This window comes from Epinephelus moara, chromosome 21 (genome assembly GCF_006386435.1).
Source record: "Epinephelus moara isolate mb chromosome 21, YSFRI_EMoa_1.0, whole genome shotgun sequence".
NCBI classification, from domain to species: Eukaryota; Metazoa; Chordata; class Actinopteri; order Perciformes; family Serranidae; genus Epinephelus; species Epinephelus moara.
In genome coordinates, this window is record NC_065526.1 from 32,756,890 (window position 1) to 32,772,180 (window position 15,291).

General features: G+C 43.3%; 1 protein-coding gene across 2 annotated transcripts in view; it reads left to right on the plus strand.

Moving 5' to 3' along the window:
* The first annotated feature begins 210 nt into the window (after window positions 1-210).
* The window catches only part of zswim5 (zinc finger, SWIM-type containing 5), a 72,856-nt gene continuing 57,775 nt past the window's right edge, over window positions 211-15,291 (plus strand). For both annotated transcript variants that reach the window (XM_050074648.1, XM_050074649.1), the window contains exon 1: window positions 211-788. In XM_050074648.1, the coding sequence (XP_049930605.1) occupies window positions 260-788 (529 nt within the window). In that variant the 5' untranslated portion in view covers window positions 211-259. The remainder of the gene's footprint in view (window positions 789-15,291) is intronic.

The window sequence follows — 15,291 nt, forward strand, 5'->3', positions numbered from 1 at the left end:
CTAGCAGAAATGAAAACCTTATTCATCTGGCACACTTTTCTGTTAAATATTCAGTAAATAGCTAATTTTATTTTGAAAGCTGTGATCGGAAGCCTTGTCTGAGATCCTGTCTGCTTTGACACTCGCGTGTCTATGTGTGTGCGTGTGTGTGTGCGTGTGTGTGTGTGTGTGTGTGTGTGTGTGTGTGTATACTCGGCTTCCTGCTGCTGCTGCTTGGTGTCCGCACACCGTCCGTCTCGTCAGTGTTGATCGGCTCACCATGGCGGAAGGACGCAGAGAGCAGCCGCCCCATCCTCTCCTCTCCTTACCACCGGCCAGCAAGCGACCCTGCCTGCGCCCTGCTCCCCGAGGTCCCGGCCCGGGGCCCGGCCACGGCAGCGGGTTGCCCAGCTCCCGGTATCGTTCCCCGGAGTCTCTTCTGGACTGCGCCGCGAAGGCAGTAGCGGAAAAGTGGGCCTTCGAGAGAGTAGAGGAGCGCTTCGAGCGGATCCCTGAGCCCGTCCAGCGCCGCATCGTCTACTGGTCTTTCCCCCGCAACGAAAAGGAGATATGCATGTACTCTTCGTTTCAGTGCCGAGTCGCCGGCGAGGAGGGTCCGTCGGCGGCTACCGGCGGGGCTGGGGGTGCTGGGTCCGGAGCCACCACCGCCGGCGGTGGCGGAGGATCTACCGCCGGTACGGCGGCTACCGTGGGGGCAGCCGGAGCAGTGGGAACGGGAGACGGACTCCCTTTCCGCCGGGGTATCAGGCTGCTAGAGACCGGCTGTGTGGAAAACGTTTTACAAGTCGGTAAGTGGAATATTTCACTCTCACCGAGGCGAAGCTTTCTGGCTCAAACACTGTGGACCGTTTCCAAGTCTGTGCTGCTGGATCTGTACTGGGGATGATTGATGGAAGTTTCCCCTGCTATCGTGGAAAGTATGCAAAGCGTCTCTTTCCCCCGCATATATACCCGCACATGGCTCTGTGTGTGTTTTTAATTTGGTAGGCTTACAGGGAAACATTTGTAGTCAAATTTCGATCTTTTATGGGCCGACTGTGAAAAGGGGAAGCGAAGACACGGTCGCTTGCTAGCTTAGCCGACCAGCTGCTGTTAAAAAATTAAAGGGCTTCCTATTGTGGCTTCTCATTACTTCGTAGCTCTGCCGCTGGCTACTGCAGCTTTGCCCAGCTTTGCCTTCACGTTAAAGCCTTGTCCCGCTGTGTATGAGAGGTTTTCAATCAAGAGAAGCTGTGTTCTGGCAACTATCAGCACTTTTCTACCTCTCTGGAGCTCCTCGTCGACGGCCGGAGCTGACTGGAGCCGTAACCCCGGCAGAGAGGAGAGGCGCGGAGGAGGAGGGCTGACAGACGCGGTTACAAAAGGACCCAGCGTTATAGCGTCGGGGCTTTATTTTTGTTTGTGCGAATTCCTCGTTGCAAAAGTCGTTTTTTCTCAACTCACCATCGGTTGAGGGTGGCTTAGGCAAGGAACAAAGGCGGTTATTGGGTCTCTTATTATGATTAATCCAACGTTAATCCGAAAAAATCCCCCCACAGCTTTTTGTTTATTTGCCGCTGCTGGTCGGACCGGACAAAGAGCGCAGTCGCCACCAGCGTGGAAAATACACGCTGTGGCTGTTTGTGTTGTTTTTATTATTAAAGTTAACCCCCTCATAGCTGCGTATAACGTTAAACTGCCTTTATTGGTGCGTTTGCCCGCAGCCTCTCAGTCGCTTGCAACACAAAAGGCTTCCAGTTGAAATGATCGATAAGCGTCTCGCATTTCCAGCGCTGCAGAGAGGCTGTTTCCAAACAAAGGGCCATTCCGCAAAGCTCCATCTCCACTCACATTCTCATTAGCTTCATACCTCCGGCTCTGCACAGCCACAAAATGAGCTCAGACATCAGGGAAATTGATGAGATGAAACCGATAGATTGTCCAAAAAGAAAAAAAACAGCCTTTTATGGTTACCCGGAGGATTTTTCTGAGGCCATATGGTGTGAGAGCCACTGGAGCTTGTCTGGGGTTTCATGTTGCTCCAAGGTATCTGGGGGGGAGCTGCAAACTGTGGCTGCTGCGTTTCTCTGTGACTGCTGTATCTAATTGCATCTTATAAATGCTCATCGATTCCACCCCATAATTAAATGAAATTGGAGACTTATGAATATGAAAGTGAGATTTGCCCTCAGTGAGATTTGTTGCCGTCTGGCTTGATAAGTTTTGCAAGTCTGCGTCTGTGTGAGAGAGAGTTGATATCTTAGTTACTGAAGTCAGATTTGTTCTGGCTTTAGTTCTGTCGATTGCCTCAAGGCTTCACATTTGTACCATATGCAGGGATTCTTTAAAACCATAACTTTGGTGAAGGGTGCTTGAGCAAGTTGATGACCTACTTTAAACACTTCCTGTCATCACAAACATATCAATGTGCAACTCCCCCAAAGGTGTGTGTGAGCAAAACTAGGGGCTCAGTCTGTTAATTCAAGTGTGTGCATGTACAGACTTTCATTAAAAATAAATAGAAATGTTTGCAGCACACAAATGCCCGAATTTACATTTGGAGATTTAACGAACCTGTATTCCATTGGTTATTAACTTAAGTTGATATTTAAACGGTCAAAACAAAGCATACACCCGTAAGCAAACACTTCCAGTCTTACCTGCCTCACCGGCGAATCGTTTCCAATCTCCCCCAAGGTCAGTCATAGCAGGCAGGCACATGGTTTTGTCTTTCTGTCAACAAAAAATAGCTGTGTGACATCAAGATAAGATTTGGCTTGTTCTTCACTTTACAGACCATGGGAACCAGTTACTGTGGACGGTTTGCTGATTGACTAAGCAGGAGAACAATTGTTTTGTTTGTTCACAGCTGCATTTAGATAGGTTGGGCAACCGAACACGCTCACACACAATGCACTCATTAAGGAAAGTGTTACACACCTGTAAATGACAGTCTTAAGGTTGCTTTCACCTGACATGGCATAATGTAGTCACCACTTAAAATAGTGGCAGTGCTTGTTTTTGAGAGAGCGAGATGGAAAGTGCTTCATGTACTTTGTAATAGGAACTTGCTGGGGGGGAGTGATTAGGAATGAGACAAGGCTGCGTGCTGACACATGCATGTTGATGGTGCGTGGTTGAAAATATGGCATCTCAGAGAAATGCAGCCTGGAAAACCTGTATTTAACTTTTGCATCACATGATTTGCATAGGAATAGTTAAGACTGGTATGCAAGCTTCATTTACACATCAAAATCAAATACATTTCCTGCTGTATTTACCCCTTTTTATCAAGTTTAGTTTGCTCTAAGTCAAAACAGAGTCATCATCTGTCATCAGTCCCAAGCTGTGGTGGGCGACGCTGCTCTCGTCTGTCTTTGTGACTTTAGGGGAGCTGAACCAGCTGTTTACCACTGGCGTCCTCAAGGTTTCAAGACATCTACCAAGCACACAACAAGGAGCACTGAAAACACTGAGGCGATGAGCTCACAAGCTAGGCTATCATGAGATATAGCATTTTTTCATTATTCCTCACAGCTATCACAAGCACAGCAGGAGTTCCTGTTCCTATAAACTCATTCTCATCTTTAGACTTGTTTTTGTCCTGGTTTCTTAGAATCGGTGCGCCTAGAGCCAGATCTGGAATTGCTCTTGTTTTTTCAGGTAATTACTAATGGGATCTGGTGCAAGGGTGGGTGGGGGCGAAATCTGTGATCTGCTTTTCAGCTGAGCAGGACTTGACAAATTCAGTGTGCGGGTCATGGAAAGTTTAAGACCAGACTAAGAGTGCGTGAGAATAGGAGCAAAACTGTTGCTTGCCATAATGAAAAAGTTGAAACAACACAAATCTGATTTTTTGCAGTTGTCAGGGAGCTGCATGGGCGGTGTCATATTATTTTCACAATGTAAAATATGTCCACCGTGAATATATATTGGACACGATGTCTCGCCGCTTGTTTGCCTCTGGCTGCTGATCGTAATGGCCTAAAAGTTTGCATATGTAACTGCACCTCCAGCCAGCTTAGTAATAATAAAATGAGTCATTTCAGAAGGACTTGATCATGTTTACCATTGAAGACATCTGTGTATGCATCAACAATAAAAAAATGAGTTGCCTGCCTGGTATGTCCCTTAGATGCCCTCCACCCACGTACATTATGAGTAAAGGCCTTTGTCTGTCAGCCCTCTTTTAACTGTAATACTGACAGATTGAAGAGACGTGAGCTCATCAACAACTCATCGGCCCATGTGTTCATAATAATCTACTCCTCGCTCCAAGTCATAATTAGAATAATCAAAGCTAAGCGTGCTTGTATTTGTAAAACCCCCCTCATTCGCGGCACATACACACACATGTGCGACCAGAAGCCCCTTGCCAGAGCCTTATAAAGTCCTCAGAGAGCGGGAGGAAGGGATATAAGAGGAGGGAGGGAATGGGGGGGTTCTTAAGCTTTGAGTCAAGCTTCGGGATTATTGGGTCATGCTTTGTTACCCAGCTGTAGAAAAACCCCTTGTTCACAGAAAGGGGTGGTGGCGGTGGGTGTGGGGTGGGGGGGGGGGTCTGTGTGTATGTGTGTGTGCACGTCCCTGTCTCCACAACGTTACATAAAGCTGTAATGGGTCCCTGACGCCTTTTGAAGCACCGGTGACTCTGACAAAGCGAGGCAGCAAAGTTGAACAGGATTAAACTGTATGGGAGAGTCAGTCAGTGGGCTGAAAACACTGCGGGGCTGCTTAACTACAAACATTTCAGGTCCCGAAATCTCTGAAAGCTTCTCAAACTGGTCCTTTAATTAGGGCTGGGTACTGAACAGCAGCACTTTATTGGCACAGACTGGGTATTGAGAGCTGTGAAATGCCAAAAGTTGGCATATTAAAATATCTGGTCAGTTTCATACTTTGATTGGAAAGCATTTCCTTCTTGGTATCCAAAGTGACGTCTCCAAATTTGTCCAAGAGATCAGAACCCTCAAAAATTCAGTTTGCAGTTGTAAAACAGAGAAACGCAGCAAATCCTCACATTTAAAAGGCTGAAAACACTGAATGTTTGACAGCGTGTTTGATATATAATACATGCCACATTCATGGGTGGATTATGAGACAACGAGCCCCCGGGCACAGATATGTAAAAGACCCTACCACCTCTCCCATGTGAGCAAGACACACAGACTTTGAGGTGGTTTTGCATCGCTCTGAAGTTGTTGTGCATCTTTTTGTAGTTTCGTCTCTCTGAGGTCATTTTTTGTCTCCCGGTGTTCGTTTAGTGTCTCTTGGACGCAATTTAGAGTCTCTTTGTGGTAAGTTTGTGTCTCTTTTGGTTATTTTTGTATCTTTGTTTTCATTTTGCGTCTCCTTGTGGTTGTTTCGTACATTTTTGTACTTATTTTTGTGTCTCTTTGCTGTTCCTTTTCATCTTTTTCTGGTCTTTTTGAGTCTCTTCATGGTCAGTACTTGTTCATTTGAGTGACGTTTTGCAGGCCAGAGGGCCTCCTGACACTTGGGGCCCTTTGGCCTGTTCAGTAATCAGTCCATACACATATTGCCCATTTCAAGAAACTTATAAGTGATTGTTGATGTAGGCAATCAAGATCGCCTGTGAAAAAAGCTATCCAGCAACTCCGCAGTCAAGTATGTAAAAGAGCAGCTATTTGCATCAGAATGTTTTCTCTTTACTTCCCATCACTTTCAAAGGTTTTTTTTGTGTGGCGTTCCTATGGGGTTCCTACTTGTTACCACTGTGTTTAGTCAGTGTAAGTTCTTGTATGATTTTTCAGTTTTCAGTTCACTCAATGTGTGTGTGGAGGGAGGTGTTGGTGGTTGGTCTTGCCAGTATTTTCCTCAGATGTAATTTCCTGGCAGAATGGCCGCGGGGTTCCCTGTTGTGGAAAAGCTCGTGAGCCTCTGGTGTAAATCCGCTCTTTGGTTGCTCAAGAGTGTTGCGATAAAAGACACAAGGAGGCGGTGAGCTCATCTCGCTTGCCTCATCTCCCAATCTTTCTTCCTGACTCGACTCTCAGGACCGAGTCCACTGACACCGCTCAGTTTTAATCTCTCTGTTTTCTTTTCTAATTTCTCTATCTGCTTCTCACTCAATGAAACTATATGTAACTCCACGCCTGCGTTCTGTCTTTCATGCTCTTTTATGTTCTTCACACGCTCTCCCTCTCCGTTTCTGTAACTTACATCAGTAAAAGATGACTCGCATTTTAATCATATTCTCTCTGAAGGCTTCCGCATAGTAAAGGGCTGTTTGTCGGCCAAGGCAAGATCTTAAAGTTATTTTTCTTTCCTTACTCCCACCTTCTCTTTAACTGCTCACATGTGAGGCTGCTGGTTGGGGAAGTGTTGGTGGTTTGGACAGAAGGACTGGGGGAAGCTGGAAAGAGTCAGTCATGACTCTGTTGAGTGAGAAGGAGGTCAGACTATTGGGATGTTGGCTTGTGTTCGTCTGGGTAACCATGAGTAACTTAACAGACAACAGACCCCCGTATGACTTAGCTGATGGTGTGTATGTGTATGTATGTATGCATTATATATATATATATATATATATGTGTGTGTGTGTGTGTGTGTGTGTGTGTGTGTGTGTGTGTGTGTGTGTGTGTGTGCGTGTGAAACGAAGACAGGAAAACACGTATGTGTTGGAGGGCTCAATTTTTCCTGTACACTGTTTGCTTCTTGGTTCAGTCTATAGGCAGGAAATTTAAGATCTTATTTGCATCAGGGTGTAGAAACTATTAATGCACTTGTGTATCACAATGTTAGGTTTTGTGACACTCTAGCGATTCTCAAAAACACTATCGATTTTTAATTAAGGGGGATGCACCATTTGTGAAATTCTCAGCCAATACCGATGTTTTTTGTTGTTGTTTAGTTTGATTTTGTTGCAATTTACCCCCCTTTGTACCAGGGATACAAAAAAATCTTAATTATAAAAATGAACTGTTTTAAGGTGATTCAGCCATTCATTACACTATCTTTGGATGAGCACACATTCAATCACACACAGTCCTGCCTTTTACTGTATATGATATATCATAATTCTCTCTCTAATATCTATTTTATACCGCTGTAAAAAAAAAAAAAATCAACAAATTTCTCCTCAAACAATTGTATTTATTCAAGTTTCATGCCAAAAACAAAATTTTACAGGTTTACAATTGAACTTGATGAGAATGTTCAAATTTACCTTCGCCCAATACTCATTTTTACTGAACAGAGCTTGAACACATCGTATTGTAACTAGATGCAACCTCAGTTAGCTGTTAGTTCCCGCCACTGCCTGCTAACAGCTAACATTAACAAGCTCTACTCATGCCGATTTCGGCACAGATTTGTTGTTTAAAGTGTAGCATTATCAGGGAAACAATAATGTCTATCCCCTGACATGAGAGTTGACTGCATCCCTTTGTCCCAAAGGTGTCCCAGGTTAGATCTCTGTTCATCACAAGCACATTTTTATTTTAAGCGGACAGTAAAAATTTGATGTGACAGAATAGAAAAATACTGGCTGCTGCCATCAGTGAATGTCATCTTATCTGCCGATAGATCGACTGTATTCAAGGCAAACATCAGCTGATTTTGATATCCCATATCTTGATTCGTATCCTATCATCAGATTCTTGCCAATACACAGCCCTTATTTGCATGTACACTCATAATACTGTGTACTTGTCTATGTTGGGCAGTTCCATGCAAACTGTTGCTCTTGTTCCGATTCATTTCAGCTTTAAACTTTTTTTTGCTGCACTGTTGCTTCAGGTCACATTTTATTTACACAAATTTCCTAATTATACTGTATGTTCTCTGTCTTTCTATGATCTTGTTTATGTATATCGGTATAATTTAATGCTTTCGTCTTGCTGTTTTTGTCGTAAAGCCCTTTGCAACTTTGTTTAGAAAAGTGCTACATATAATTTTAATGCTCATCATTACTTTCATTTAAAGAAATGGTACATTTTCAACCTGTAAGTGCTTTAACCTTCACTGCGCTGGTAATTGTAGTTGAATGCTTGAACATTAATTTGCAAATGCACATCTTTTTTTCCTCCTTAAGTGCATTTCTTCTTGTATATCTATTTATCCATGTATATTCACAGCAGAGCCCATTCTGAGCCGCAACTTAAGCCACTTAGTACATGCGCTCACAGTCCGTCTTCAACCCTTCCCCAGCGCACAATGCAGACAGACAATATTTAATCAGTGTAATTAATTCCATGCCCGCCACACTCGAAAAGAGAAAATCGGTAAAACAAATCGTCCCCACACTCTTATTAGCTCTCGGAGAGGCTCGTGAAAGATGAGGCCATTTGGAAGATGCTCTGTTGTTGTATTCATCAAAGGAAGAGGCACCTGTACACGCGTGTGTGTGTGAGAGCACACGAGGGCTGATTATCTAAAATCATTAATCAAAGCTTGTTGTTTGAGGGCTTCCTCCACCAGACAGCGAGGCAACCATTTGTTCCTTATTTATTATACACAAAAAGCATGATGCATAATGTTAATCTAGAGACTTTTCTTTTGTCTCAGTTTTATTGCTTTACATTTGTTAGTTAAACAGTGGGTACAGCACTGTGATGTCTCTTTAGGTTTTTGATTATTAACACCAAGTTGTGACGTGTTTTGAGTGTCCAGACATGCTGTTCACACCTGATCTGTTGTCAAGGCAGCACATCAAAACCACCAAGTAACAACAAAAAATGACAGTTTGGTAGAGGTCAGAAATGCACCACTTTTGAGCAACTGCTCTTAAGACTGCAACAAAAAGGAACAAAACATAGTCCTAACGTAACCTTGATACAGCACTAGTTTTTCTTGAAAATTTCTTCCTTTAAAATTATTTTTAAATTAATATTTTTTTACCTGTTAAAGGGTTCAACACGGTCTATACGGCATCTCCTCTATAACTGTGTTCACTGTCAGCAGTAGGGCTCAGCAAATTACTTATTTATCACAAGTGTAGTGGTTTATGAATAAGCTTTATTTTTAGGCTAATATTAAATATATTTTTGTTTTTTAAAAAAAATAAAAATAGCACAGTTATCTTAGTACCTGGATGAAGGGAAGGCAGAAGCAGGTAGAGAGACCCCCCAGTCTATGTGGGTTCAGTTTTCATTTTTCCTCATTGTTGTTGTTTAGCGATTAGACGGTTCATCTTTGTGGTAGCCTATTCGTCCTACATCTCCTTCACTGTGATTGGACGGCTGGGTTAAAAGTGAAAGTGATGAGTGGCTGCTAAAGTTGAACCTTTTTCAACTCTCGCTGACCAAAAAACAAACTGCAAATGTGCAATGCTCAGTGCAGAGAAGATGCTCAGAGCCTCGTCACACTGCTGGCGTTTGTAGCGGAGTGTAAATACGAGCTCTAGTTAGAAAAAGAAAAAACATGGACATAGCGGTAGTGGTGGTTGTTTGCCATTCCCTGCGGTTGGCTTCTCAATATTACAATATTGTGGTTATCAGGACAGCTCTAGCAACCATTAACATTAACATGTACATACTCACCAGTACTGCTGTCAGTTTAGTGTGTGTGTGTTCAGCCAAGTGCAACACCTTGAATACTTGAATAATTATTGCATCTGGCTGCTCCCTCCGCCTATGAGTGTGGCCATTCGGAGCAGCCCAACACTTTTGCCTGTAGACATGGCTGGACACCCTTATCAAAAACTAGTATGTTGCAAGCCTAACCTTGGCCGTCAGCCTACCCTCATCCATGTTTTTGGAAGCTTATGCTGTGCTCTTGCCTAAACTCTTGAAGTTAATAGCATCGTTTCCCAGCAAAAGAAAATGCCCTGGGAAAGATACATTTTAACAATTAGCAGAGAAGCAAATGGGGAAAGGTTTCGTTAACTGGGTGTGGATTGTAGATCAAATGTCAGCACTGTGTTACTGAAACCAATTCAAAATACCATTGAATTAATAAAAAAACTACCTGGATTATTACTGTAAAACCAAAGAAGCTGTAAAATGGAAGTATTACCCCCACAGCACTCCCTCCTGTAAAATGAATCATAGCTCTTTTCTTGCTGTATCCTTCAGTATTTCCAGCATCGTTCCCATTGACTCCCTGTGTGTATTTCCCTTATGTGCTTTCTGTTTAAACCTGGCCTCAGGTGTTTCAGCCACATTTTTGCAGCGATTTCCAGCTATGCCATTTCCACTCCGGACTTGTTTGCAGCAGCAAGCAAAAAAAAAGAGGCATTCTTTGCCGTTGGTACTGTTTGCTCAGCCCCCGTCCCTCAACAAGAGCTCCCTTTCTTACGCTTGTCAGCACAACATGCGTGGATAGAGGTTGTGTGTATCTGCACATGTGATGAGATAAAAAACACGGAGCAAACACATTTTTACTACTCCTGTCCTGTTTTCATACCTCCCTGTCCCGTGTGTAGGTCTGTGTGTTTTCCTCCACCTTCAGTGCTTTTACCTTGGGTGGTGGGCGTGCAATTATCAGCCAGGATCAATGGTGGCCTTGTCCTTTTAGCTTTTGAAGCCGACAGCCTGCTGTATTCTGTTATTGCACTGCTCCACACCTGTCTTTTATTGGCTTTCTGTGTGTGTACAAGTGTGTGTGTTTACCATGCTTGTTGTACACATTTGGCCTCTGTCCATGTCTCAGAGAGAGGCTGGACTTGAAAGAGAGGGCCGGGGCTCGCAGACTGGACCATTATGCCCTCGTTTGGTTGTAATTGCCTAACAAATGTTGGGGAGAAGGGAGAGAAATAGACGGACATGATGGGGAAGGGGGTATTTGAAATGCAAAACAGACCCAAATCAAACTCAGTCTTGTGATCAGGTCGTAGGCACCAGAATTCTATGACTTGGGGGAAATACTATATTCTCTGTAATACTTTGTCATGTAACATAATCCCATAACTCATCCCACATGAGATTAACTGACGCATTTCCATAGAAATAAAAGCAATGCCTGTGGCACAACAGGAGGGGAAATCCAGGATGACTTAAGTGAGGGAGGAAAGCAGTGACAGGTAGCATTGTTTAAAAAAACAAAATGCTAAATCTCTTGGGGGTAGACCTATTTGTAGAGGATGTGATTCTTCGTGGGGACTTTTTATATTTGGACCCTTCACTAGTCACATGAAAGAAGTTCAGGCCTCAACAGTCTTGCCACAGAGTTTTTTTTTTACCCCAAATTAAAACTTAAAACCTGTTTTCATTTTATTGACCCCAAACCTCTTTTCCTTCCTCCTTATTTAACTTGGTGGGGGGGTGGGGGGGGCAGCATTACTCTCTTCATCTGTGGGGTGCTATTGATTACTTGATGGTTGGATAGAACTCATTCAAGCAGAACTCCCGTTCAAGGTGTGCGTCTCGATGTGTGCGTGTTTCCTATTCACTCTTTTTATTGCCTGCAGGCAATTTCGAGGCGCCCGGAGAGCTTAAAGGGATAGTTAAAAGTTTTTTGGCATGAAGTGGTATGGACTGTGGAGCTAGTGTGCAGCTTTTCAGACAGAAAGAAGAGCAGCATGGGGCCAGCGAGCAAAACACTTCAACTGAATGTTTTTTCTACAGAGTGATTGTCCGAAATCCAACATATTTTTTCTCTCTTTTTTAAAAGTTATGTTGTATTTAAATCATTCCTGCCATGTTGCGAATGTGGAGTTTGTGGACAGGCTAAAGAGAACACGGGGCAAGAGAGTGGTATCAATCTTCTCATCTAATGTTTGGCAAGAAAGTAAATAGGCATATTTCCTAAAATGTCAAACTGTTCTTTATATATATATGGTAATTTTTTCTATGCGTCGCACACTTTCCATCTTTCTTTCTTTGTATGCTAAAAGAGCAGTCATAGAGCAGATACAGAAACTTAACCACACCATTGAAAAGATCAGGGATTCTCTGAGCCAATTAGATTAGATTTGACCTTTTTACACCACACATGATGATCAGCTGTGGGTTTCTGGGTTTGATCTGCGTGGCAGAGGAAATACCAGTGGAACCAGTTTTGGGGATACTGCATTATGAATGCAGAGCCTTGTGTTACAGACAAACACAAAACAATGTATGGAAACAAATGGAAAGAATCTTAAAGTAATGCAATTATCTTTTTTTGAGTTCCACATCTGCAACATTTTGAGCACAGCACTCCAACGCCAGTCCCATAATGCCCCGCTTTGTGTTAGCCAGCCCATGAGCTGATGCTTTCCATCTTTCCTTTGAACGCAGTGAATTTGGTGCTTTATTGTGTTGCCCATCTCAACTTGCAGTGGGCAGTTGTAGATCATAGATATCAGGCACAGATAGTCATCTCTCCCTTTTTCCACTCTTCTTTTGAATACGCATGCAGTTGTGTATTGCAGCGAGTGCCTTTATCCTATGTGCTTTTTCCAATCTCCGCAGCACTCAAAGCCCCTCACAACAGTGCTATTACTGCCAACAAGACAGATGAGGGCCCATAGGAGTCCATTGTGTGCGAGACATCCATTATAGCTGGATTAGAAACTATTTCCATACATTTGGTCGACTTTGATGTGAGGAAATGGGAATCAACAGCCATGCTACGTCGTTTTTTTCTTGTGTGCAGCTCAGTATTGTCATGGCTTTCAGATGTGCTCCTTCTCTATAGCTCTGTCATGTTCCTCCCTGATGAAAACATTTTCTGCCTGCTGTATTTAACAGTTAATATGTGATTCATCAGCACTGACCTCTTCAAGTGATTTGATCTTTTCTGATTGCCAAGGTTTGCCTCTCCCTGGTCATCTTGTGCTTTTCATCGCTCTCCTTCTCTCCCCAAATGTGTGGATAAGGTTTTAAAGGAAGCACTTAGTGCTAAAACTACGAATAATTATATCACTTAGAGACCAAGTCCCCTATTATGGTGATTCAGTCTGTCAGTGTGCATTAGCAAATGGGCCAGGGCCTCCTGTGTGGCTGAATTATTCTGAGATGTGCACTGTGTGAATCCAAAATGTGACCAGCACACACCACTCTGTAACCCCCCAAAGGTCCTAAAAATTCTGTACCACTCCCATTTCCCTTTGTGCAAGTAGTCAGTCCCACTTTGTCTGACTCTATAGCTATGTTTACATACAGCTGCAAGTGTCCAACAAACCTGAGCTATGTGCAAAATTAGAATGATAATACAATAAAACAACCTCAAACAATTAGTACTACATTCCGCTAATTCTGATTGTAATCATGGAAATAAAAGCTAAAATGGTCCTCACATTATCAAAATGTCCCAATTCTGTGCTTTCTAATGAGTCAGACAGATAGTCACATCTAATCCTCAAACCAAATAACATCATCATAAGGCTTGTCTAACCACCAAATTCTACAGGTTTTTAATAGACGATTACCAAACAAAAGCTACTGGGGGCAGCGGAAGAAGCTTTGAACACAGGCAATAGTTGTACAATGTTGTTATGGCTAACATGTCGGCAAACACTTAGTTACACCTATAGCAACATCAGCATTAATTTGAAGATGCATCTGGCCACGTGACAAACAGTCAAATAGTTAGTCCTATATTCACTCTCCTTCTTGCTCTGCTTTGGTCTCCACAAAGTTCTTTAGTTGCTAAACTCACTAGGTAGTTCAAGTTGATCCGTTTTGTGTGAAATGTTGCAACTGACAATATGGGTACGCCAATGTTTAGAGTTCCTTCAAGTGAAGTGGTTAGCTAAACTGCTGCTAAGCTGTTAGCTTGTATACAACCTGTCTGGCCATTTAATGCTAAATATAGTTGCATTAATACAGTTAAGAGGGATTTAAATCAGATCCTTTGCATTTGATTGGACTGTTTAAAAATGGGCTGGTTTAGAGTGAAGCGCGATACGCAGCTACCGTGGAGTCGCCGGGCTTTGAAGCCAATTTTACGTAGTGGCAAGAAGTGGAATTACAATGACTGGGTCTGTCATGCCATGGGGCTCCAAAAAGACTTATTTCATAAACATATATTGAGGAAGAGCCGTTTGTATATCAGTGGATACATTTTTGAGAGTCACAACCCCCCCAAAATTACTTATTTCACAAACGGGATTTGGTGCATTCAGTCCGATTTGGAAATAAGAGCCGCAAGATTAAATCGTTTTATCCCCATTAAAGTTAGCGGAACATCAGAAGTCAGCCAGAAGTCCGGCCGAGCAACGCTTGGCTGCTATAAGTCTCTAGTGCGCTTGCTCTTGGCCCCACAATGTGGACAGACAAAGCTTTTTTGGCCCCATGTGCCCCTGAGCAACTTTCATAGGAATGAAAGGGGCCCTGCCTCCAATGCTGTATCCAGGTCTCCTAATACATCCATGTGCTGAGTGGACTGTTGGCTCCACACACACCTCTCACCAGTCGATAAAGAGGAGGATGAGGGAGAGATTGATAAGACCTCAGTCACATTATTTTGGCAATGAAAGTGCAAACATGCATATCTTCCCCTCTCATTCCATATTGCTCTGTTAGTGCGGTTTTATATGGCCGGAGTGTCTAGCTAGTCACCTGGTCTTATTTGACAGGATGATCTTTTGTAAAGGCCCCTGAATGCAGGATGAGTCATCAAACATTTGAAACCATTTTACCTGGTTTTACACAAAGAGCAAAGACAGTGATTTTGATGTAAAAATACTCTGATACAGATTTTTTTTAACATACATTAGGCATATAACAAGAGATAAAGGATCAGTTACAACTCTTTGGGACACAGGATTAAAAGTAGGAAAATGTGTTTTTTATTTCACTGTGTCTTTATCGAAAACCGTATGGAAATATTTTTTTTTAAATCTAACAAGCATCCAGTGTTTTTTTACTATTCTGAGAAAGTGTTTTGATACATGTTGTATCTCTGCAGCCGTTCCCTCGCTGTGACTCACCTCTCAGTTCTGTAAGAGGCTGTTGGGTCATGCTGATCTATTGATGGCCTCTTCCTCCGTGAACAAGCCAGGCTGCTAACTGGTAGCACAGATACATCACCGTATCGGGGCTGGAGTGTGGAAGATGCCTCCTCAGCACTTGTTAATTGAATGCTGCGTTAATATGAATCACCCCATTTTACCTTCGTACATCATTATGCTGTATTTTCCACAATTTCCCCTCCTCCTTTCTCTGCCTGTCCGCCTGCCTCCCTCTCCTCTTTATCTCCCTGCCTGCTAATAACAGCACTCTGTGTGGGTTTCTTTAGTGGAAGGCCTGCCATGGCCCATTAGGCTGCAGTCTCACCGACAAATGAACGGTAAGACTGAGTGCAGGGAGAGGAGGAGGAGGAGGAGGAGGAGGACAGGAGGCGAGGATAAAAAAAGGGTCGGGACAGGGTATGGGATGGGTGAGAAAAAGGATGATGGTGTGGGGGGGGGGGGGGGGGGCAGAG